The sequence below is a fragment of the Cibotium barometz genome, chromosome 2, assembly GCF_041138505.1.
Source record: "Cibotium barometz isolate CiBa-2024 chromosome 2, ASM4113850v1, whole genome shotgun sequence".
In the NCBI taxonomy this organism is placed as follows: Eukaryota; Viridiplantae; Streptophyta; class Polypodiopsida; order Cyatheales; family Cibotiaceae; genus Cibotium; species Cibotium barometz.
Window position 1 is genome coordinate 71,703,841 of NC_141047.1, and position 25,074 is coordinate 71,728,914.

The window sequence follows — 25,074 nt, forward strand, 5'->3', positions numbered from 1 at the left end:
AATTGCACAGGCAGCGGAGAGAGAGAAAGATGCAGGCGAAGAGAGAGAGAGCCATCCTATTTATAAGCATATCATTACTCATCATCAACAGGCTTCCCTACCGTCTTATAAATGGAAACTTCTGTTTGTCCTAGAAGAAAAGGCATCACTACATGAATATATGCACATGCTTTCCAAGTAAATGTGAGATGGAATGGTCGTTGCAAGAAAAACTGCAGCCTATCATGGTGTCTAATCCTGTAGCTGGAGCTTCTCTTTGACAAAGGCACAAATGTCCTTCATCTCACGAGGAGAAGTATAATGACCTAGCCTGGACCCAATCAACAAAGGTGCACAATTAGAGTGTAGGAAGGTCATGTAGCAATAAAATCCACTCAAAACAATTTTTGTAACTGATGAAATAAAATTTCCTAGCTACTGTAATCTTTTATTATATATATGACTATGCAATATATATTTTGAAATAAGAGAAGAAAAATAGATATATTTCATACTCTTCCAGCACATGCCAGTGCTCTTTCTCTCTTCTTTGAAGACAAAAACACAAGAAGCCAAAAAAACAACTGTAAATTACCCCTTGTACACCTTGAAGGTGAGGTTGCTGAATCCCCGAGACTGCAATGCAGCAGCAGCCTTTTCTCCATACTTGAACAACACGGTATTATCATCTATAGCAGCAGCTGTGTTGTGTAAGCGAATTGATTTCACACATACACAGACGTGCAGGCATGTGAACGCACAAAAGTAAACTCTCACGTGCTGGGAGCTCAACCCACCGGGACGTGAGTTCGTATCCAGCTCACCCCTCCCCCACTCCACGAAGGGGTGGGTTAAAAAGGGGGGTGAGTAAGAAAATCAGACGCTAGCTAGCATGAGTTCTAAAGCACATCCAAGCACAAATTGTGTCTACCACTAAATTACTTGCCTGTCCCGTGACAAAGCAAAAGGGGAAATTCTTGAGATCGATCCAAGTCTTTCATATTTTCATCTAGACGGCTCTGTAATGTTCTGATCACGTACAAGTTTGATACAAATCCACTTTTCAAAGAGAAAAATGCTGAGTGTCAAAATAAACAAAAGCAGATAATTCTTGAACAAGCAAGGAAAAGTAATAACTCACTTTGCACATGGAAGCCAACCACTGATTGCAATTGCAATGCTCAGCTTGCATGGAAAATCGGTCCCATCACTGTACTTTCCAATAAGAGAGCATGTTGCAGTATACAAGCTGGTTGCGGCCCCTTGACTAAAGCCCCCAATTCCCAGCTTTACTGCATATCATAAGATTGACTGGGTACCAATTGAGAAGGAAAGACAACGATAAAAACATACATATATGCATGTATATGGTATATACATACGATGTAAGTATATGCGCACGCACACACACTACATGCACATGTAAATATGTACACTACATATCTACATGTATATACGCATATGTGGATATGCTTACATGTGTGTGTGTGTGTGTGTGTGTGTACAGGTTGATAGATATGTAAACTGATGGGGAGAGGGACAGACTTACTGTTTGAAGATTCGGTAGACAAGAGTTCAACAACATGAGCTGCTGAAGCGTCCAAACCCTCTAAGTCATTTGGTGCCTCTTCAGAAAGTAATCCTACATCAAACCCTAAGAACAAAGAAAAAAAAAGTAACTAGTTTTTTGTCATTCACCTAAGAAAAGCAAATTCCAAGGCATTATTGAAAATGGTATGAAATTGTGAGTCCAATCAATAACTAGAAAGAAAGGCAAGCGCTCTTCCTCTGACTTGCCCACTGCTGGAGAACATGTGTGAGTTGTTTATGAACTCCCACTTCATGAATTGAGATTTTTATGATCGAACCTTGAGATCAGATATACTGAAGCAGTTTAGCAACTTACAGGCATTGCAGCGAAAGCCCCCCATGACAGCTACAGGCTGAACAGGGGCAGTAGGGACAATCCACTTTATCTACAAAGACACAAAATTAGACGAAAGCACTCTCATGAACGTTAAACAGCCATCAACCAAGGACATACACATACATACATGCACATATACATTTATGCATACATCAATTAGTAGAAGGCCCGGTAAAAATCACCAGGCTCTACGTCAATTAAATGTGATACACACTACTATAACATACATTTTGGAGTGGGAGTTCCTCTAGGTCTTCAACCCAACTGCAAAAAAGACCAAATTTCGCAAAAAAAAAATGAATCACTAATAAGAGCTTCACAACTATGCAATTACCAAATCTTAAAGCATAAAGAGGCAAGAATCACATCGATTGAATCCAGGCTCTTCAACAGCATTGTCCTACCATGCACGTCCCTTATCAACTCAGCTGTCCAAGGGTGATATAGGGCTGTGTCATCTCCCAAAGGGGGATGGTCAGGAAGGCACTTCAAGCCCTGATTAAATGGCTAGAATGGAACAGTCAAGTTACTGTTGAAGAACAACTTCCAAGCGTTGAAGTTCAAGATGACAAACTTCCTCATGGAAAAAGGATATTGGGAGTTTATTACAGGTGACGAGAAGGAGTCTGAGCTTCTCGAAGAGAATCCTACTCCACAACAGGTACAAGCTTTCAAAGCATGCATGAGAGGGCCAACAAGGTTATGTATTGGCTATCTACTATTAGTGTGTCGGATACTATGATTGGTCATATACAAATATAGCGACACCTAAAGATGCATGAGATACCTTAGCTAAGCTGTATAGCACGAGTATCAAGGCTAGAAAGACGCCTCGATTGGAGCACTAGCTGATGATGTCGGTCACTTTGAATGGGCTTGGAAAAGACAATGATCAATTTTGGATATCTATCCGAACTCGAGAAAATCTACCAAACTTTCAAGGCCTTGTAGCCCTTCTTATCAGTGAGGAGATGAATGCTGGAAATGAATCATCCACAGGATCAAACCTTCTACTCAAACACAGGTAGAGGTAGAGGCAGATCTTCATCTAGTGTCATGTGCATGCACATGCACATGGCTGATCCAAGCTAATCCCTGGTGGGCCGATGGGCAGCAGATAAACATTAGATCAGGGCTCAGATTTATGTAGAAGACCTCCACACGGGCAAGGACAGCAGTTGGCCAAGTGGACAAGAACCTACAAATAACATAAAGGATTATTGTTGTCCATGGAGCTGGCCGACAGCAGGTCGGCCAGTAGATTAAGGGTCACAAGAGCCTATAAAAGGCATTGTCTTGTTGATTGTCAAGTATCTCTCCCCAAGGTGGGGTAGGTCATAGATTAGGTATTATGTTTCCTTTTTGGGAAGACCAAAGGCCACAGAATATATGTACCTTTTTGTACTATAGACATATACTGAAAATACAACACACCTCTCTCTATTCTCTGTCTATGTTGATTTTCTTGCATCAAGAGTTCCTCTGCAGTACTTAGGGCTGAAAGAAGACTACCTAGAGCTTCCGCATGTTACAATGGTATCAGAACATCAGGCTCAGCTATGCTAAGTGTTGTTGGTGTCCCAAAAGAAGTGCACAGGTCCAAGGAGAGTAACTCAGTATGTGTCAAGACCCCCAGACGCTGGTTGGTGTCAGGCAAAGCCAAGGGGAGAGTTTCAGAAGAGTTGGTAGCCTGTTGGGGCTGCCCAAGAAGCTTTTATGGAGCATTCCAAGGGATGAAGTTCATCCAAGGGGTGGAACCAAGGGCACCAGGATCAGTTTCAAGAAAAAGGATTCATGTTTGTGTTACAAAGTGGAACAGATGCACAAGTATGATTGAATACATTACTGGCAAGAGTAATCCCGTTGCCAATGCTCTAAGTCATAAAGGCACCAACCAAAATTTGCAAGAGTCCACTATGCTCAAAATACAGGGAAAAGATCTAGACAATATAAAGGCACGATATGAGGATTCTTTGGAATTTGAGACTAGATTGGCCCTTCGGTCACAACGGGTCACTATACCATCCACGATGGCTAGTTATTTTACAAGAACCGGCTGTGCATACTAAGGGAAAAGCGATAGGCTCTTCTTCATGATGCCCATGACTCTCGTCGGAGGTCATCGAGGTATCAACAGTACATTGGAGAAGCTAGAACAATCATTCTATCGGCCTAAGATGAGAAGGAATGTCTATCAACATGTCCAAGCACGCCAAATATGCCAGAAGGTGAAGGTTCCTTATACGATACAAGAAGGGTTGCTTCAACCTTTACCGGTTCCCAATGGCCCTTTCCAAACTTTGTTGGATCTCTTCCTGCTACATTTGGATCTCATAACACTCAATGTATGACCATTGTGGACCAATTCAATAAGTTTTGCATGTTGATCGCGTGCAAGCAAACAGCCACGACCAAAGATATCGCTCACCTATTCATTCGCCCATTGATACCCCATAGGTGGATCACCAAGGACAATAACATCAAACACGAATCCCAAGTTTACTTCAAATTTTTCAAGAGCATTATTCGACAACAACTTTGGGAACAAGATGCATCTGTCCGATGCATTCTATCCGCAGACAGACGGCCAGATAGAAATCTATAATCTGCCATGACAAGCAACCAAAGTGTGAGCATTATCTTCCTTTCGTTCACGCCATCCTAAAGGACACTCATTCATCTAGCATTGGTCGGACTGTCACCATTTGGTCCATCTCCATTTCTGGAGCCACTTCTATGGGACTGTCACTCCATAGAGCGGCCAGATTTGTGCCATGTTCACATGGGGCCAGGCCAGTGTCCCATGTGAAAGGGCCAGTTTTATGGTGTCACATGGACAGGAGCCAAATCAGTGCCACCCGTGTGCGACCAATGCTGCATCACATGGACAGGAACCAGTTTCGTGTCACCCATGTGTGACTTGCTTCGTGTTGTATGGATGGGAGCCTATTGGTGCCACCCGTGTATGGCCAGGATGGTGTCTTACCTATGGGACTGTCACTCAACAAGAAGACCACGACATATTTATTTATATTTGTCGCGCCAGTTTTGTGCCCAACAAGAACCTCTTGTACAAGTTTCATGAAAGGGAGATTTCGTCCATTATTTGTGCACATACATTTATGCCTGCATGCATAAATTTGTTTTTGCATGACTTGTTTGCGTGTGTCTGCTTGTTATGTCGTGCCAGTATACTGGACGGGGACGCCCCCAATGTACCGTGGAATGCTGTTTGCTGACTTGGTGGTGTGGCGTGTGAACAGGTGGTAAGTATTGTCATTTTGCCCCTTTTAAAATGTAAAATCCATAAGCTACGGTTAACTTTAATGTTTATAAGCTAATGTGTTCACACACATCTAAAAGAAGGCCTGGACATTTTCTTTTGATGGTGCTCATAAGTGTTAATTATGCATTAAGGCTTTATAACCTTTAAAAAAAGGCTTTGCATGGAGCTTTAGTACGTGGGTGGTGGCTGGTTTTCTTTCTCTCCATTGCCTGTTGGCTGCTCTCTCTCTTCATCGCCTCTCTCTCCCCAAAAGGCTGAATGGAGTGCTGTACCCGCCTGAAGCTGCCACCGCCTGCTATACCCGCCTGAAGCTGCCCACGCTTGCTGTATCTGCTGATGTACTTGCCTGCAGTAGTGTGCCTGCCCTATACCTGGCTGATTGTACCCTGCTACAAGGCACTGTCCTCTAGTTCTTTGTCTTCTATTTTATGGAGGTGGGCTCTAGTGTCCCTCAGGGCAGTCTGAGCAGAGACATCACCAAGGTTGACCCTGTTCTCAAGTTTTTCAATCTCTTCCAGACACTCTTTTTTCTTCTTCTCTCTTATCTTTTTGACTCCTTTCCTGGCACAAATGAGCAAGGATTGCATGGACTTCACTGCCAGAGACCATGCCTTAGTGGGGGTCAATCCTAAGCTAAAGAAATGATCCCATATTCTCTTCACTTCTGCTTGTACCATGGGGAGTTTAAAGAGGGAAGGGTCCGTATGGAACCACTTGCAGCACTTTTTCTCATCAACTTTCTCCGGAGATGCTAGAATGGGATAGTGATCTGACAGGCAAGTGTCAAAAATGGCTTTGCATTCCACAGTAACAAACATTTTGCACACTTCCTGACTGACATAGCATCTATCAATTCAAGCCTTCCTTAATAGATCACCTGTTCCATAGTTTTGCCAAGTAAATTGTCCTGGTAGTCCTATGTCAACTAGGTTGAGCTGTTCCTTGCATTTGCTCCAAGCAAGTTTTTCCGCTCTTGAGATAAGCTTCCCCAGTTTATTGAATCTATCTTCCTCTAGTTCTACCATATTCAGATCTCCTATCAGAATGACAGGTTCATCATACTCCTGCATGACTGAATTCTAGATACGAGCTCTTTGAGTCTGCGGGCAGTTTGCATACATGCCTATCAGAACAAAATCAAGTTCAAGCGCCACCCACTGGTCAAAAAGGTCGACTTGGATATCTCTAATCTGATTCTCCCATCTAGGGTGCAACCCACAAGCTACCCCTCCAGAGCCTTGAGGGTGAGCGGTATAAATCCATATGAGATTTTTATCTATTGCATTCAGTCTTTGGATGAGATTATCTCCACTGACTTTAATCTCCGTCAACACTACAGCATCAACATTACCATGTTGTTTCAACCATGCCTTAACTTTTTTCCCTTTATTAGGGTCTGTAAGACCTTTGACATTCAAAGACAATATCTTCATGGAGGGGAGGCTTGGTTTTGTTTCCTCTGTCTTCTATTCTTATTTGCATCTTTGGGGGAACCCTCCATTTGTACATGGTTTCAGCAAGTAGAGTGCAGAAAATAGACAGCACAAGAGAAGGAGAGAGATAGGCGTGTTACTCTTCTCTATACACAAGATCCCGCAATGAAAACTGAATACAATGAAGTGGGGGCAATGGGGCCTATTTATATGGCCCCATAACTGCAGTCGGCCAGTGTAGGGATGCGCCGCCAGCCTCACGACTGGGTCCTTCCAGTCGGCCAGCCAAGAAAAACATCCACAACCCCAAGAGAGCAGGTCGGCCAGCTCCATGTGCAAATGAGTGCAATCGGCCAGCTCCAGTTGATCCTGCCAGCAAATGGTAGCCACCCACACCACGGAAAAATGGGAAAAAAATACGGGGAGTGAGGAAAAATGAGAAAACACCTATACGGGGCGGGCACACCCACAACAGAGGCCCTGGTGTCTGATAAAGACAGGAGATGACTTCTAACACCCCCTCTCAGCTCCTGGCTGTGAAATCAACCCTAGGGAGCTGGAGTGCCGCCTGAGCGTAGCCTGAGGTAGAGACTTCGTGAAGAGGTCCGCCGCATTGTCCTCCGTCAAACAATAAAGTAGCAAGATGTCACGAGCCAAGATCTTCTCACGTACAAAGTGATACTGTATCTCTATGTGCTTGGTCCGGGCATGGCAGACCGGGTTCCAAGCAATAGCTATACAACTCTGGTTATCACACTGGATGACTGTGGGCTCCTTCTGTGGAAACGCAATCTCGCCTAGCAGCCTCCGCAGCCACACAACCTCGCAAGCAGCACCACAAGCAGCCCGGTACTCTGCCTCTGTCGAAGATAGGGCAATAGTTGGCTGCCTCTTACTGCTCCAAGAAACTGCTCCTGAGCCAAGGGTAAAACTGTAACCTGAAGTGGATCTCCTCTTGTCTTGATCTCCTCCCCAATTTGAGTCACTCCAACCTTGGAGTCTGACTCCATCCCCTCCTGTGTAAAAGAGTCCTAGATCCTTCGTACTCTGCAGATACCGCAAGATCCGCAATCTTGCGTCCCAATGAGACTTCAATGGCGTCTGCATAAAAGAGCTCAACAGTCCCACGGAGAAGCTCAAGTCCAATCTGGTGTTCAGCAACCAGATCAATGAACCAACCAACTTCCGATACTACAAGACATCAACTGGCTCACAAGGATCATTAACAGTTAACTTTGTGTTCGGGTCCATCGGCGAAGTAATAGGCTTGCAGTTCTCCATCCCAAAGGCCTCAAGCAACTCATGAACATACCGCTGTTGAGAGACAAAAAACCCCCTCTGGGTCTACCAGATCTCCAATCCCAAAAAGAAGTGGAGTAAGCCTAGGTCGGTCATCTCAAACTCCTTTGACAAGGCAGCCTTCGTCGAGGTGGATCAACTGGAACAATAGTCTGGGAATCATCATTAGACTCTTCTAGATCTCCAAGAAGTGGCGGCTCCTCGACAGTGGATACTGGAACATGCTCATCAAAAACCACATCCTGGCTGACAACAATCTCATTCCTATCTGGATCATACAATCTGTATCCCTTGGAAAGAGAATTATACCCCACAAATATAAGCTTGCGGGATTTGGAGTCAAGCTTCCCCCTCTGCTTCTTCGGAATATGTACATACGCATCACTCCCAAAAACACAGAAGTGCGAGACATCAGGTTTTCTGCCAAAGTATGCCTCAAATGGAGTCATATTAGGTACTGAAGTCGTTGGAGACCGGTTGAGGGTATGGACAGCCGTTGCCACAGCCTCTCCCAAAGTGGACGAGGAAGATCACGATGCTCCAGCATGGTCATCGCCATCTCCACCACAATCCTGTTTTTGCGTTCTACAACTCCATTCTCTGAAGGCGATCCTATATTGGCCAGTTCCCTCTTGATGCCATGATCTGCACAAAATCTGAGAAATACATTCGAGGAGAATTCACCCCCTTTGTCAGTCTTGAGAGTCTTTACCTGCAATCCAGACTCTTTTTCCACCATCAAGTGCCAATCCTTGAACCGTGCAAAAGCTTGGTCCTTCTGTGAGTGAATCTGGTACAGTCATCAACAAGCAGCATAAAATAGAGAGATCCTCCCACCGATGGTGTCTGCTGAGGTCCACACAAGTCAGTGTAAATAAACTCCAATGGTTTTGAAGCCCGCCTGGAAGCCTTCTTCGGAAAGGATTCCCTATGCTGCTTACCACGTATGCAAGAACTACAACGTCCTTGCCTGCTGCCAACATCTGGCAAGCCAACCACCATTTGGTCCCGGAAAGCTCGCCGCAGTGCATCCACATTTAAGTGGCCAAAACGAAAGTGTCACAGATCTCCGACCTGAGAACCTGTCAATGAGAGTGCAAAGAGCTTGTAGATACCATTCTCCACACCGCCTTCCCAAACAACCTGGCCAGTCTCACGGTCCCGTAGAGCAACTGAATGCTCCTCAAATTCCACCCGAAAGCCAGTCTTGCATACTTCATGCACTGACAAAAGATGAAAACCAAGAGCAAGGGGGACATAAAGAACACGGGAGGCACGCTTGCCCCCCTTGCCGTCGGGAATAATCTCCATCTGGCCCTCACTGTGAATCGGAATGGTGGAGTTGTCGCCAATGAAAATGCGACCTGACTGCCGTTTCAGATCCAGAAAGAAGTCACGGAGTCATGTGCCTGGAAGCACCACTATTAAGAATCCATTCCCAGGTATCCTTTGCGGTGAAGCCAACTGCCTCCTCGCTTGAAGACAATGAAGCATCGAAGTCCATGATCTCTAAGTGCACAAATGCAGGTGTCTTTGCAGCTGAGGCTGAAGAATCAGCACTCTTCCCATTCCGCTTAGGACACTTCCTCCAGTAGTGGCCTTTCTCGCCACAATCATTGCAGGACAGCTCGGCCTTCAGTTTCTCTCGTTCTATTTCAGGCTTCTTCTCAGAAGACTTCTCCGGTGAAGCCTTCCCTTTGCCCTTGTTGTTATTCCGGCCTTTCGGTTGTTGGCCAATTAAGGCCTCCGAACCTCCGCTGTGAGGAGGGTTCGTGAAACGTTCCTCCTGGTCTAGGACCATAGGCACAAGCTCCTCCCAGGTAATGGTGCTGAGCGTGCCACTAGTAATCAAAGAGGAGTAGAAAGCGGAATACTGAGCAGGCAAGTGGGAAAGCAAAGTAATGGCCATATCTTCTGATGATATCTCCTTCCCATCTTGGAGAACTTCCTGCTGAAGGGCCTACAGCTTGTTAATGTGCTCCCGCATCGTCGACGACTTTGCAGGGTTCATAACCCGCATCTGCACTTCCAAGGAAATCCTCTTCATGGGCGATACCCTGTTATAAAGAGAAGCCAAGTGCTGCCATATGCCTCTGGCCAGCGTCATATGCTTTACGTGATTGATTACGATTCCACATCTGTGCCTGTGCCTGTGTCTCGCGATCCTTCTTCATTGACAATAACTTCCCTTCCTCTGCTTCCGGCCTTGGAACCCCGATAACAATGAAATCAACAAGGTCACATGACTCCAGCACGGACTCCATCATCACCTTCCAGATGCCGTAATTGTTCCCGTCCAACTAACGGTCCATTGGGAACGTGGGGAGAGTTGGGATCTTCACATGCTTCTCAGCCATCTCTAACAAATCTACCATCGCGGGGATGTAACTGAAAAGGGTGGGTGGGTGGGAAAAAAAAAACCTCTAAACCTGCAAGTGGCTGTCCAGCTACTTAGCCCGCCTTCCTCTTGCTACTTCTCTTCCCGAACAGTCCAAAATAGTCCACCAATCAACAATGCAACAATCCCCCTCTTGCTCAGAAAACTCCCAAGATCTTTCAAGAGCCTAGGACTCTGATACCATGTCAAAATACGGAGCGGAGATGATAACAAAATCTGAGATCACAAGAGCAAGTAGAGTGCAGAAAATAGACAGCACAAGAGAAGGAGAGAGATAGGCATGTAACTCTTCTCTATACACAAGATCCCGCAATGAAAACTGAATACAATGAAGTGGGGGCAATGGGGCCTATTTATATGGCCCCATAACTGGGGTCGGCCAGTGTAGGGATGCGCCGCCAGCCTCATGACTGGGTCCTTCCAGTCGGCCAGCCAAGAAAAACATCCACGACCCCAACAGAGCAGGTCGGCCAGCTCCATGTGCAAATGAGTGCAGTCGGCCAACTCCAATTGATCCTGCCAGCAAATGGTAGCCACCCACACCACGGAAAAATGGGAAAAAGAATACGGGGAGTGAGGAAAAATGAGAAAACACCTATACAAGGCGGGCACACCCACAATAGAGGCTCTGGTGTCTGATAAAGACAGGAGATGACTTCTAACAGAGACTTCATGAAGAGGTCCGCCGCATTGTTCTCCGTCGAACAATAAAGAAGCAAGATGTCACCAGCCAAGATCTTCTCACGAACAAAGTGATATTGTATCTCTATGTGGTTGGTCCGGGCATGGAAGACCGGGTTCCAAGCAATAGAGATACAGCTTTGGTTATCGCACTGGATGACCATGGGCTCCCTCTATGGAAACCCAATCTCGCCAAGCAACCTCCGCAGCCACACAACCTCGCAAGCAGCACCACAAGCAGCCCGGTACTCTGCCTCTATAGACGACAAGCCAATAGTCGGCTGCCTCTTGCTGCTCCATGAAACAGCTCCTAAGCCGAGGGTAAAACTATAGCCTAATGTAGATCTCTTCGTGTCTGGATCTCCTCCCCAATCTGAGTCACTCCAACCATGGAGTCGAACTCGATCCTTCGTTTCACCTCCAGTGTCGTAGAAGAGTCCAAGACCCTTCGTACCCGGCAGATACCACGAGATCCGCGATCATGCGTCCCAATGAGACTTCAACGGCGTCTGCATAAACGAGCTCAATAGCCCCACAGGAAAGCTCAAGTCCAATCTGGTGTTCAACAGCCAAATCAATGAACCAACCAGCTTTTGATACAGAGAGGCATCAACTGGCTCACAAGGATCATTAACTGTAAGCTTGTGTTCAGGTCCATCGGTGACGTGATAGGTTTGCAGTTCTCCATCCCAAAGGCCTCAATCAACTCATGGACATACCGCTCCTGAGAGACAAAGAACCCCCTCTGGGTCTGCCAAATCTCCAATCCCAAGAAGACGTGGAGTAAGCCTAAATCGGTCATCTCAAACTCCTTTGACAAAGCAGCCTTCGTCACTGCAATGTGCTCCACATGACCACCAGTGAGAATGAGGGTCATCCAGATAAAGGATGATCAACGTGACCATGCCACATTCCCGAAAGAGAGATAAGTTAGGATCTGCAACCGATCTCTAAAATCCAGTCCATAGAAAGAAGGAATCAATCTTCTGATTCCAAGCCCTAAGAGCCTACTTAAGACCATACAAGGCCTTCCGCAACCTGTAAACCATCCCCTTTGATCTTGGAACCTCAAAGCCTGGAGACTGCTCCAACATACACCTCCTCCTACAAGTCACCATTAAGGAACGCGGATTTCACATCCATCTAATATACGGGCCACCACTGAGAAGAGGCAAGAGCAAGAACGGTCCGAATCGTGGTCATCCTCGCTGTCGGTGCAAAGGTATCCTCACAGTCGCTGCTAGGCCGCTAAGCATAACCCTTAGCCACAAGTCTCGCTTTGTGTTTGTCCACCGACCCATCTGACGTATACTTGGTCTTACAGACCCACTTGACACCAATGACTGACTATTTCGACGGCCTCGGAACTAACTCCCAAGTTTTATTCTTCTCTATAGCATCCAGTTCCACTTGCATGGCTTTCCTCCAAGTATCCTGAGAAAGGGCTTCCTTTACGGAACTGGGCTCTTTGTCCCGCATGATACGAGACATCAAAGCATGGTTTACCTGTAAGAGTTCCGTTGAATGACTTTTGTCACGAACTCTATGCGATCTTCGAGGTCTGACCTCTGTGGTCCACTCGGAGAGAAGCTCCGTAACACCTGACTCCCGAAGGGTGTCTAACAACCACCTGGGTACTCGAACAAAACGCAGAGCCTCCTGCTGCTGCTGCGGAGGCTCATCTCCAGCTGCAGGCTCAACTTCCTGCTATCCAACTAGAATAATCGATTGGGAATCATCATCAGAATCATTTGGGTTTCCAAGAAGTGGCGGCTCATCAACAATGGAAACTGGAACATGCTCATGAAAAACCATATCTCGGCTGACGGACGACCTCGTTCCTCTCGGGATCATACAACCTGTATCCCTTGGAAAGAGTGTTATATCCCACAAAAACAAGCTTTTGGAACTTTGAGTCAAGCTTCCCCCTCTGCTTCTTTGGAATGTGAACATATGTATCACTCCCAAACACACACGAAAATGGGAGACATCTGGTTTCTTGCCGAAATAGCCTCAAAGGGAGTCATGTTCGGTACTGAAGTCGACGAAGAACGGTTGAGGATATGGACAGCCGTAGCCACAGCCTCTCCCCAAAGTGGATGAGGAAGATCACGATGCTCCAGCATCGTCCTCGCCATCTCCACCACAGTCCTGTTCTTACGCTCAACTACTCCATTCTCTGAAGACAAACCTGTATTGGCCAGCTCCCGCTTGATGCCACGTTCCGCACAAGACCGCACAAATGCATTGGAAGAAAACTCTCCTCCTTTGTCAGCCCCAAGAAAACTCTCCTTTTGAAAGCCAGACTCTTTCTCCACCATCACATGCCACTCCTTGAACTGAGCAAAAGCTTGGTCCTTCTGAGAAAGGAAATAAACCCAAGTGAATCTGCTACAATCATCAACAACAAGCAGCATGAAATACAAAGAACCTCCGAAGGATGGCTTCTGCATAGGTCCACACAAGTCAGTGTGTACTAACTCCAAAGGTTTCGAAGCCCGCCTCTAGAAGCATGCTTCGGTAAAGATTCCCTATGCTACTTACAACGAATGCAAGAACTACAGCGTCCCTGCCTGCTGCCAACATCGGGCAAGCCAACCACCATCTGGTCCCGAAAAGCTCGCCGCAGCACATCCACATTCAAGTGGCCAAACCGAAAGTGCCACAAGTCACCAATCTGAGAGCATGTCAATGAGGAGAGTGCTGAGAGTTTGTATATACCGTTCTCCACTCCACCTTCCCAAACAACCTCGCCTGTCTCTTGGTCACGTAGAGCAATAGAATGCTCCTCAAACTCCACCCGGAAGCCAGTCTTGCAACTAACAACAAATGAAAACCAAGTGCGGGGACGTAAAGAACACAAGAGGAATGCTTCCCCCCTCTGCCATCAGGAATAATCTCCATCCGGCCCTCACTGTGAATCGGTATGGTGGAATTGTCGCCAATGAAAATGCGACCGGACTGCCGTTTAAGATCCTATAAGAAATCATGGGAATGAGTCGTGTGTCTAGAAGCACCACTATCAAGAATCCACTCCCGAGTATCCTTGGCGGTGAAGCCAACTGCCTCCTTGCTCGAAGAAGATGAAGCATCAGTGTCCAAAATCTCCAAGTGCACAAAGGTTGGAGTCTTTGCAACTGAAGCTGAAGAATCATCACTCTTCCTGTTATTCTGCTTGGGACACTTCCTCCAATAGTGGTCTTTCTCGCCACAATCGTTACAGGTCCACTCGGACTTCAGTTTCTCACGGTCTGAATCGGGCTTCTTCTGAGAAGACTTCTCCGATGAAGACTTCCCTTTGCCCTTGTTGTTATTGTTATGGCCTTTCGACCGCTGGCCAGTCAAGGCCTCAGAACCTCCGCCCTATGGAGGGTTCGTGAATCGCTCTTCTTGGTCCAAGACTATCAGCACAAGCTCCTCCCACGTGATGGTGCTGAGCTGCACTGGTGATCAAAGAGGAGTAAAATGCTGAGTACTGAGAGGGCAAATGGGACAACAACGTGATGGCCATATCCTCTGACGATATCTCTTTCCCTGCCTAGAGAACCTCCTACTGAAGAGCTTGCAACTTTTGATGTGCTCCCGCATCGTTTGACGACTTTGCACGATTCATCACCCACATCTGAACTTCCAAGGAGATCCTCTTCATGGGTGATACCCTATTGTACAGAGAAGCCAAATGCTGTCAAATAACTCTGGCCAGCGTCATATGCTTTATGTGATTGATCACCTGTGGTGTGCAATTTAGGAAGATAAAAGAACAGACACGGGCATTGACACGATCCCATAATTGTGCCTGTGCCTCCCGTTCATTCCGTATAGAGGGTAACTCCCCGTTTTCCAACTCCAGCCCGTGGAACCCCAATAACAATGAAATCAGCCAAGTCATAAGACTCCAAAACGGACTCCATCATTACCTTCCATATGCCGTAGTTGTTCCCGTCCAACTATCGGTTCACCGCCGGGAACGTGGGGAGTGTTGGGATCTTCACGTGCTTCTCAACCATCTCAAGCAAGTCTGCCATCTCGAGGGTTCACAAGGTCTTGTGAAGGGAGGGTGGGTGGGAAACAAGAGGAAGAAGAGGCTGCAAATAATATGCAAGGTGGCTGTCCAACGGTGATGATGGCTGCCTTCTACCCGGTCTCGGCTCTCGAGAAAACGGTTGCAAGGGGGTGGAGCAAGGATGCCATGATCAACTTCGAGAAGGAGACCATTGAAGTGTTCAGGGACAAGGCATGAAGGCAAGGGGACAAAGTGGAACAGATGCACAGGTCTCAACACCAGATCTAGAGTGGAGTCAAAGACACGGCTGGTTTTCCCAAGCTAATCCCTGAAGCTGGCAGCAGATAAACATTTTGTTTAGGCCAAGAGCTGCTTTGACAAGCAAGGAAAGGTATATACGTGGACCACGACCTTGTCAGCCAGGCTTAGGAGGTGACATACTTCCTATCGGTAGCTAATGTAATATTTCATGTCCATAGAACTGGCCGACTACTGCCGCCCAATTGATAATGTCATCCAACAGCCTATAAAAGGCAATGATGGTGTCCATTATAGACCATCTACCCCCAGATGGGGCAGGTCATAGATAGGCTTTAGATTATTCCTTTTGGAAGGCCAAAGGCCACAGATGTTGTACACCTTTTGTACTATATAATATACTGAAAATACAGCTCTCTCTCTCTCTCTTCTCTCTCTATCTTTGTTGGTGATTTGCTGAAAGAAGACACAGAGCTTCCGTGCATGTGACAGGTCATTTATTCTGTTCATATTGTACCCCACTTGTGTTACTGTACCCAACTTGTGTCCCAACTATTTTTCCAAGGCACATGTGAGAACCTATTGGGCTATTAAAACATCGCCAAACAATCCATACTCTACCACATACTCTGTAGACATCTATGTCATGGCAGTGCTGGGTAAACTCCAGTAGGACCAGCCGGAGAACTTTTTACTCTCCATAAGAGGGGTTTTTCCCCATGCACTCTGGGTGTGAACCCACCCTTATTTCATTATAGGGTTCATCTTATATTGTACTTTTGACACTTATCATATCATGTAATCTACAACATTGCTTTGTGTGCCTCCCCTTGTACTCTCACGACTGTACTTGTGTGTGTGTGCGCGCGTGTGTGTGTGGGGATCTTGTCAAAATGCACAGCAGAAATGAAGACAACTGCTGTAGAGAGCAAAACGCAGATGTGAGAGAGAGAGAGAGAGAGAGAAGCTGTGTAACTCTGCTATATACACACCAAAAAATCCCGAAATGTACAAATGGCAAGTGTGGAGGGCAAGGGGCCATTTTATATGGCCCCAGACTGCTAGTCAGCCAGTCCAAAACAGGCCGACAGCAGCATATGTGCTCACGACCAGTAACAACAACCCACGACCAGCAAAAAGCAGGTCGGCCAAGTATCCAGCAGTCAGCCAGTGCTGCACAGCAGGTAGCAGGTCTAGTATCAACTCAGCAGTCGCCCAGCATCTGAAACAGCCGACATGCTCCCACACCCAGAAAAAAAATGGAAAAAATATATGGAGAGTGAGGAAAAATGAGGGAACACCAAAACTAGGCAGACACCCACAACAGAGGCCCTGGTGTAATGTACAGACAGGAGATGACTGCTAACACCCCCTCTCAGCTCCTGGATGTGGAACCAACCCCAATGAGCTAGAGTGCCGCCAGAGCATAGCTTGAGGTAGAGACTTCGTGAAGAGGTCCGCTGCATTGTCCTCCGTCGAACAATAAAGTAGCAAGATGTCACCAGCCAAAATCTTCTCACGAACAAAGTGATTGTGTATCTCTATGTGCTTGGTCCGGGCATGGAAGACCAGGTTCCGAGCAATAGAGATACAACTCTGGTTATTGCACCGGATGACCGTGGGTTCCTTATGCGGACACCCAATCTCACCAAGCAACCTCCGCAGCCACACAACCTCGCAAGCAGCAACACAAGCACCCCGGTACTCTACCTCTATAGACAACAAGGCAATAGTTGGCTGCCTCTTGCGGCTCCATGAAACAGATCCTGAGCCGAGGGTAAAACTGTAGCCTGATGTAGATCTCTTTGTGTCTGGCTCTCCTCCCCAATCTGAGTCACTCCAACCTTGGAGTCGGACTCAGTCCTTCGTTTCCCCTCCAGTGTCACAGAAGAGTCCAACATCCTTCATACCCTGTAGATACCGCAAGATCCGCAATCCTGCGTCTCAATGAGACTTCAAAGGCATCTACATGAACGAGCTCAACAGTCCCACAAGAAAGCTCAAGTCCAATCTGGTGCTCAGCAACCAGATCAATGAACCAACCAGCTTCCGATACAAAGAGGCTTCCGATACAAAGAGGCATCAACTGGCTCACAAGGATCATTCATAGTAAGCTTTGTGTTCGGGTCCATCGGTGATGTGATAGGCTTGCAGTTCTTCATCCCAAAGACCTCAATCAACTCATGAACATACTGCTGCTGAGAGACAAAGAACCCCCTCTGGGTCTGCCAGATCTCCAATCCCAAGAAGAAGTGGGGTAAGCCTAAGTCGGTCATCTCAAACTCCTTTGACAAAGCAGCCTTCGTCACTGCAATGTGCTCCACATGACCACCAGTGAGAATGAGGTCATCCAGATAAAGGATGATCAATGTGACCATGCCACGTTCCCGAAAGAGATATAAGTTAGGATCTGCAACCGATCTCTAAAATCCAGTCCATAGAAAGAAGGAATCAATCTTCTGATTCCAAGCCCTAAGAGCCTACTTAAGACCATACAAGGCGTTCCGCAACCTATAAACCATCCCCTTTGATCTTGGAACCTCAAAGCCTGGAGACTGGTCAACATACACCTCCTCCTATAAGTCACCATTAAGGAACGTGGATTTCACATCCATATGATATACGGGCCACCGCTAAGAAGAGGCAAGAGCAAGAACGGTCCGAATCGTGGTCATCCTCGCTGTCGGTGCAAAGGTATCCTCATAGTCGCTGCCAGGCCACTGAGCATAACCCTTAGCCACAAGTCTGGCTTTGTGTTTGTCCACCGACCCATCTGACGTATACTTGGTCTTAAAGACCCACTTGACACCAATGACTGATCGTTTGGACGGCCTCAGAACCAACTCCCAAGTTTTATTCTTCTCTATAGCATCCAGTTCCACTTGCATGGCTTTCCTCCAAGTATCCTGAGAAAGGGATTCCTTTACAGAATTGGGCTCTTTGTCCCGCATGATACGAGACATCAAAGCATAGTTTACCTGTAAGAGCTCCGCTGAATGACTTGTCACGAACTCTATGCGATCTTCGAGGTCCATCCTCTATGGTCCACTCGGAGAGAAGCTCCATAAGTTGAAGGGCCTGGGCAACAAGGCAGCCAGCCCTTGTAGCTTGGCCAGCCAATCAACCAAGCCACCAGCCCTTGTGATGTCACGTGCACACCCAAAAGGTGTACAAGTGACATGGCATATCAGAGCATTCATAAACATTTATCAGATGGCTTTCAAGATCATCAAGTATAATCCAAGCATTAATCCATTTATCCAGGCATTAATCACAGCATGAGCATGTGTTTGGGGCTTCTACAGCACCCATCATCAGCACGGAAGGCATCATAAGCATTTAGAGCATTTATTATATCAAGTCATGGACTGTGAGGACCAGTCGACAGCAATATCCAGCAACTGACAGTGTTATTTGGAATATTTTAGGCAGTCGTGAGCATTTATGGCTGGTTGACAGCGATTCTCAGCAAACCGACGAGCAGTAAAACCCATATATAAGAAGCGCATCATAATCGGCATTAGATATCATCTCTTCTCAACGTTTTCCATCCTTGGGAACATTGGGATCAGCATATTCAGCATTCAGATAGTAGAAGCATTCAGATCAGTCATCTTCCTACCTCCTACATAGAGGAAAGCCACCATCCAAGGCATTGGAGAAGGAATTCAGTCATGTAAGGTTCCCCCCTTCCAAAAATAGGGGAAACACTTAAGATAGTCCACTAAGTCTTATCTTGGAGAAAATTTCCTACTCACCGACACCTTGACCATGCAGAGATTCAAGGATACGATTCATAGGTAAGACCTAGTTCTATCCCGCAGGGGGAGCGTGGTCTTCTAAAAATCAAATCACCCATAGGGTAATTGATCATAATTTGGGCAACTACTAGTCTTGATTCCTAGAGACAACACTTTAGTCTTCTAGAATAGAATTGCCCGAGAACCTATTTATCAAACGTACTGCTTACACTTAATATGTTGGAAAGCTACCCGACTAATCGGGTCCACCCGTCCGTAGGATGGTGCCGTCGGGGCATTCCATCCTCCCACTTTCCACCCTACTCACGCGTCAATTTGTTTTCTAATTAATCCTACCACACTGTTTGACATAAATAAACATGTTCCTTAATTAAGGCCCTTTTTACAAGGTTTATTAAAACAGCCTTTTTCTCCACAGTACAATAATGCCAAGACAAGATTTAAAAGAAAAGTTTATACATAAATCAATTTCATACAAGCCAAACCGGCTCTCTTATTCTTTTCCTTTATACTGCCGATGATCTAGAATCCGGCCTTCCAGCCTCTACATGCTAGGCAAAACCCTACGGGACCATACACCTCATCGTCGGCCGCTCGCAAGGACTCAAGCCGGCGTGTCGCCCTCTCAGGCTCCATCGCTCGATCCTCCCGCCCTCAGAGGGATGTCTGCGCACTAGGGTGGGCTAATTCACCGCACTAGCCTGGGCCCTCAGAACTAGGCAGCATCACAATCACTCGCCTCAATCGGCGAACCTCATTCTCCCAATGGGATGAGAGATACCATGGGCCAACTCCGGGCCATACTAACGTCTCCGCCGTCTGGCTATACAAGCACAAGAACGGGGCAGCGTCAAGGCAGGGAGAGTTGTACCTGTACCTTAATTTAATCAAGATAACAATCCATTTACTCACTAAGCCATAGGACTAGAATCCATGTTACCTTCTTAAGAAAACAATCCTTTTCACAAAGATTTTTGCATTTCAACTTGAGATTGTGGATAAGACATTCTTTATTTAGGTATATACTGTTGTTTAAAAGAATACAAACTTTAAATAGTAAATCAATCAAATAGATCACTATTAATAATTTATAGAGAAGCTGGGGCCATACCTCAACCCCTAAGAATGATATATAATTAAAAAACAAAATATATATATACCTTATAGAAATTTGTCGTTTATCGTTGCCTTTGCTCGTTAACAAGAGCTTTAGATCTTGACATATGAGAATAGAGTCTTCTAATACCTTGTCTTACGATTGAAATCATCCAATCATCCCCAAGCTTTATCTCCTCTTACTCGTACTGTGACTCTTCTCTCTTTCTAAGGTCTATGGCAAAATAGCCTTCTCTTACAGGGCTACGGCATACTATTCTTTCTCTAAAAGAAAAGCTATGGAGTTTTGGTCTCTTCCTCCGAAGGACCATAGCAATCTAAGCTTCTTTTCTGAGATATTAGATAAGAATGAAAGGATATATGCATCTCAAGCTCTAGGATTACCTTGAGACTACTTGCTGCCTTCTCACAGTTTTCTCTGTGTAGAGACCCTGACAGAAACAGCAAATTGTTTCGGCCATAACTCTCTCATAAAAACTCAGAATATGGTCATATAACTAGTCAAAAGAACGGGAAGGTATCTAGTCTACAAGCCAACGTGGGCAGAATAGGCAAAAACGTCTGTATATAGCCACAACCGCACCATCTTTAGAAACGAGTTGTTTTTCCACAATTTTTAGTATGCATGGACTCTAAATGTGTAAAAGTACTCTAAATATGACCTCTTATCACCTAAATTCGAAATTCTATTTTTGGGGATACTTATCTCTTAATAGAACTATTCTTATGTTCTTATTTCTTTTGAATTTTTGGAGCTAATATTTTTATTCTAACACTTTTCTAATGTTTCTAGCCTTGTTGTCTCACTCTTCTCTAATTACACTCTCTTTCCTTGTTGAATTCTATATTAAAAGAGACACATACATACATGGCTTGGAAGGGACCTTACAAGTCATCATCATCAGCATTCAGCATATCTCTCTCATTCTGAGAAGGATATTCGGCATAGATCTATTCATAGATCTCACTTGTAACCATTGCATTTAATATAGTTGCATTGCATTGACACCATTGTCTGTCTCTTAAGCATCATTAAGTGAAGTTTAGCATTAGCCTAAGGTTGTTTACTACGATCAATCCCTCGCATGTCACATGTGGCTTGGCCAGCCAGTCGGCCAGTCCCACTGGACTCGGCAGCCAAGCGAGTAGGCAGTCAGGGCACCAACTTTTGTGGCTTGGCCAGCCAGTCGGCCAGCCCCACTGGACTGGGCAGCTGGTCGGCTAGCCCATGGGCAGCCAAACCAGTAGGCAGCCAAGGCAAAAAGGCTGCCCAGCAGCCTGGCCAGAGCAAAGGTGGCTAGTTAATAAAGAAGGCCCATATAATATGCGTAACATAATCAGGTCGCTGGAGTTTATAGAACAGACCAACAACCTAAAAGCATCCACCGACCAGCATTTGAAGTGCTGTATAAGCATTGCCTATAGTCATTTGGGCATCTTAGAATTCACAACCTGCTGAAGGTATTTAAGGGCCAGGACAGCCAAGGGAATCCTAAAGCAAAGGTGAAGGCTGAAGGTCAAGAGGCAAATCATCTAAAGGCTGAAAGTCTACAGCCTTATTGTCTCTTCTCTCTCTCTTGTTTCTGTTTTATTTTCCATTCCATGATGAGATATGCCGTGGACATTATCGTATCACTTTGTTCTCATAGGCACATTGGGTCTTTGGTAGACGCTTAATATATCTTCTTTTCTTTCTCCCCCCCTCTCTCTTGCACCCTTACTTCCTGTGCTTGGTCATGTATCCACTTTGTAGTGAAAGTATGAAGGATGCCATTTTTCTACTAGTATGAAGGGTGGGACTGCAGCTACATAGGCACGCTCAGGTATGTGAGTTTAATGAGGTTGTCAAAGGTATTATGTTCCAACCATCATGGTCGTGGGTAGTTGGAGGCGGCATCCTAGCCGTACAATCAGGTGACCTTTTGCAGAATCGATATCTGCTTTGTCCATACGTTTGCATTGCAGAAATTCAGGAGCCATTCTGATCCGAATCTGACTTGTCAAATTTCCTCGAGAATCCCATCGCCATCAAGCTCGGAATGTTGCTGTTGTCATCATCAAAGCTTGGAATTTTGCTACTGATGCCATTAGTCCCCCACAGCTGCCTTTCCCTCGGAACCTGCTCGCGATTGCCGCCACTCACTGGATTTCCCCCTGGGAAAGGCCACCTGCTGGCCATTCCCTTCTTCTTGATGTGGGACCGGAACATAACGCTACGAGGGACCCGAGACATGTACACGTGAAGGTTTTCAGCTTGAGCAAAGGTTAGGGGACCAACTTGCTGCCAATGAGGTGATAGCTCAGAGTGGTAGAGGTGTTTGTCTCCTGGGTTCAAAACCCCATATGCATCACGTACAGGCGGATTTTAAAAAAGCCTACAGGCGGTCAAAAATGGTAGGGTACAAATTCGTACGTACTTGGCACCCACACCCCTCAGACCATGCAGCCAGACAACGGTAGCTCGATGCTCGCCTCTTGGCGGGATCACGTGTGTCGCCCCGTACCGCATCTTCCTACGCACTGCATAATTTTTGCAAAACCACCCAGAAGAAAATACAAAATCATTACAAAAAAGAAAAATCATGGAGCGAGAAAGATTTACAGAGAATGGGCAGGGAAAGCACAAGTAGCTCACTGGTTTTGCCGGAAGAGGATGATGATGCATTTACTGCTGTTGTGGTGGTTGATTGTGGAGGTTTGGAGTCCATGTGATAACTCTAGCGAGGTACGCTTAGAGTTAATGAAAGATAGCGTCGAGGGCTCGGGAAAGTCGAGCTGAAGAGAGGAGAGTGGAAGGCTGGTACACAAGAAGGTGCGAAGCTCATGGGAGTCCCCAATGAAGGCCTTCTTTTCCCACGCATTTCTTTTTATGTATCAATACAAAACGTGAGGGTCAGGGAAAAAAAAAAAGGCAACTTAGTTTGGCTAGAATGATGAAAAACCTCTAAGATTTTTTTATTGCCCTTATTTTAAGGATTCATCGATTATATATTTTAGTTATTAAACGGGCAAATAGTATACATTTGGGATCTAAAATCGGTTAGATTGAGGAGGTTCATTGGTTGAAAATGTTGTTTCTATCAAACAATGCCTCTAACACAAAGGCATGAATATATGTTAAAACCATGATACAAAGGCCTTACGATAACCACGTCAACTAGGCTCTTCGGCTCTCTCTTTCCTCCTCCTTCCAAAGCCATCCTCCCTTCCTCTTTCGCATTCCTTCATCTCGCTTTTGTCTAAAAGAATCATCCCTCTTAGCTCTTCCGAAATGAGAGAGAGAGAGACACACACACACACACACACACACAGAGAGAAACATACACACACACACACACAGAGAAATATGTTGTCACGGTCCTCCTATTTTTTTTCCCTCTTCCCCTCCATATCCAACTCCTCTCTTTACCCAGTTCTACGATGGCATGATGATAGGTAGAAATCCAATTGCAGAGGTAATAGTTCTATGCCTCTCCTACTTTCTTCCACCCCTTTGGGTCAATCTTATCAAAAAGCAAGGCATATAGTAAAAGTTGTGGGAAGAGATGGAGGCTGTGCATACAATGGTGAAAGAGACTATTTCGAACAGAGCATTTAGATAGCCATGTTGTGTCTGTGTATATCTTGTGTGTGTGTGTGTGTGTGTGTGTGTGTGTGTGTGTGTGTGAGAGAGAGAGAGAGAGCGAGCGAGAGAGAGAGAGAGAGAGAGAGAGTACGAGAAGGGTAGACATAGACAAAACTTGTACGCTCTGCTTGGGAAGACATAATGCAAGTGTCAAAGAAGGGTCGCATATTGCATGGCAATCACAAACTTGTCCAAAATTTAAAATGCCCTAAAATATTCCTGATTATTTTTTTGAACCCAACAAAAAAAGATTTTGGTGTCTTATTTTTTTTGAACGCAACAAAAAAAGATTTTGGTGTCTTATTTTCTTACATGTTTTAAGAAAATCTCCAATCCACCACTTTATTCTCTCATCATTATAAACCTCCAAAAGTGGGTTTCAAAGTGGAATTAAGTAGTCTCCACCTATTTTGTTAGAGTTTTATTATTATCACTTTCACTGCTGATATAGTGTCCATTGTTGTTATAAATAAACAAATTACTATATATACTTGCCCATATTAGACTCCTTTCTCCTAATCCTGGGGCTCCCCTAACCCTGTTGAAATATACAAGTGAATAGGGTGTGTACGGGAACAAGCCCTTAGCAAGAGGCTATAAAAGAGAATCTATAAATGTGAGAGAAGCTGTGAAAAGGTGAGAAGTATCTACTGGGAGAGAATAAAGGGTAGCATGAGAAGATTTAGGAGGTGTGGAGATATTCTGGGAAGAGGTGGAATGAATCAAGGAGAGATCAATGGGATCAGATGCTTGGATATAAACTCTATAAATTAAGGCATTGGCCTAATGAGAATTTGCTGGTTTTTTATTATCCATGCCTACATTAAGCTATCAGTTAATTGCTCACTAATTATCATCTAATCTCTTTTCTAATGATGTTGATTCTAGCATTTGATCCACCATAGCTCATCACATTGCTGCAAATTTAACATGGTATCAAAGCCTAGCCTAGAATCCATCAAATTTATGAGCCCATTATCTTGCTAATCACCTAGCTAATCAAGATTAGTAGATAATTAAGTTTTTTTACCTCTTTTTCAAAGAGCTTATATACCCCCAGCTGGTGGAGGGGCTTGATCTCCCTCCATGCTTAGCAATAGCCTTCAAGACTTTAGCCACACATAGCCACAAGCCTCATGCTCCAGCCAATTCAAGCGATTCGCCAAACCGCCTTCTACAACTGCCAATTTTTATGAATTCGTTGGCGCCTTTTTTTTAAAGAAGATTTGAGATCTTGTCTGCACCAGAAGACATTGCTCTAATTCCTCTTGGCTCTAGGGATTTTCGAGGGTGCTCTACAAGCTGGTG

The 25,074-nt window shown here is 45.4% G+C and overlaps 1 protein-coding gene across 5 annotated transcripts; it reads right to left on the minus strand.

Moving 5' to 3' along the window:
- Positions 1 to 52: 52 nt before the first annotated feature.
- On the minus strand, positions 53 to 23,036 carry LOC147641429 (uncharacterized). Of its 5 annotated transcripts, none has more exons than XM_086821350.1 (9): positions 22,777 to 23,036; positions 22,559 to 22,661; positions 2,134 to 2,170; positions 1,886 to 1,955; positions 1,529 to 1,633; positions 1,121 to 1,271; positions 926 to 1,008; positions 575 to 668; positions 53 to 310 (listed from the first exon to the last, which is right to left on the minus strand). In XM_086821350.1, the coding sequence occupies exons 1-9, from the start codon at positions 22,847 to 22,849 to the stop codon at positions 232 to 234; spliced, it is 795 nt and encodes a 264-aa protein (XP_086677476.1). In that variant the 5' UTR covers positions 22,850 to 23,036; the 3' UTR covers positions 53 to 231. The 5 variants fall into 5 exon arrangements, with proteins under 5 accessions (XP_086677476.1, XP_086677449.1, XP_086677466.1 ...); XM_086821323.1 differs by having other exon boundaries at positions 575 to 680; positions 926 to 1,038; positions 1,886 to 1,949; positions 22,777 to 23,013; XM_086821340.1 differs by having other exon boundaries at positions 575 to 680; positions 22,777 to 23,013.
- Positions 23,037 to 25,074: the final 2,038 nt, after the last annotated feature.

Bases quoted from the DNA above. Each gene is read 5' to 3' on its own strand.
- LOC147641429 (XM_086821314.1), bottom strand. From the start codon at position 22,849: ATGGACTCCAAACCTCCACAATCAACCACCACAACAGCAGTAAATGCA. The intron at 1,634-1,885 runs GTAAGTTGCTAA...CTTTGTTCTTAG, and splicing joins GGGCTTTCGCTGCAATGCCT to GGTTTGATGTAGGATTACTT. The intron at 1,039-1,120 runs GTGAGTTATTAC...CTCTTTGAAAAG, and splicing joins GGTTGGCTTCCATGTGCAAA to TGGATTTGTATCAAACTTGT.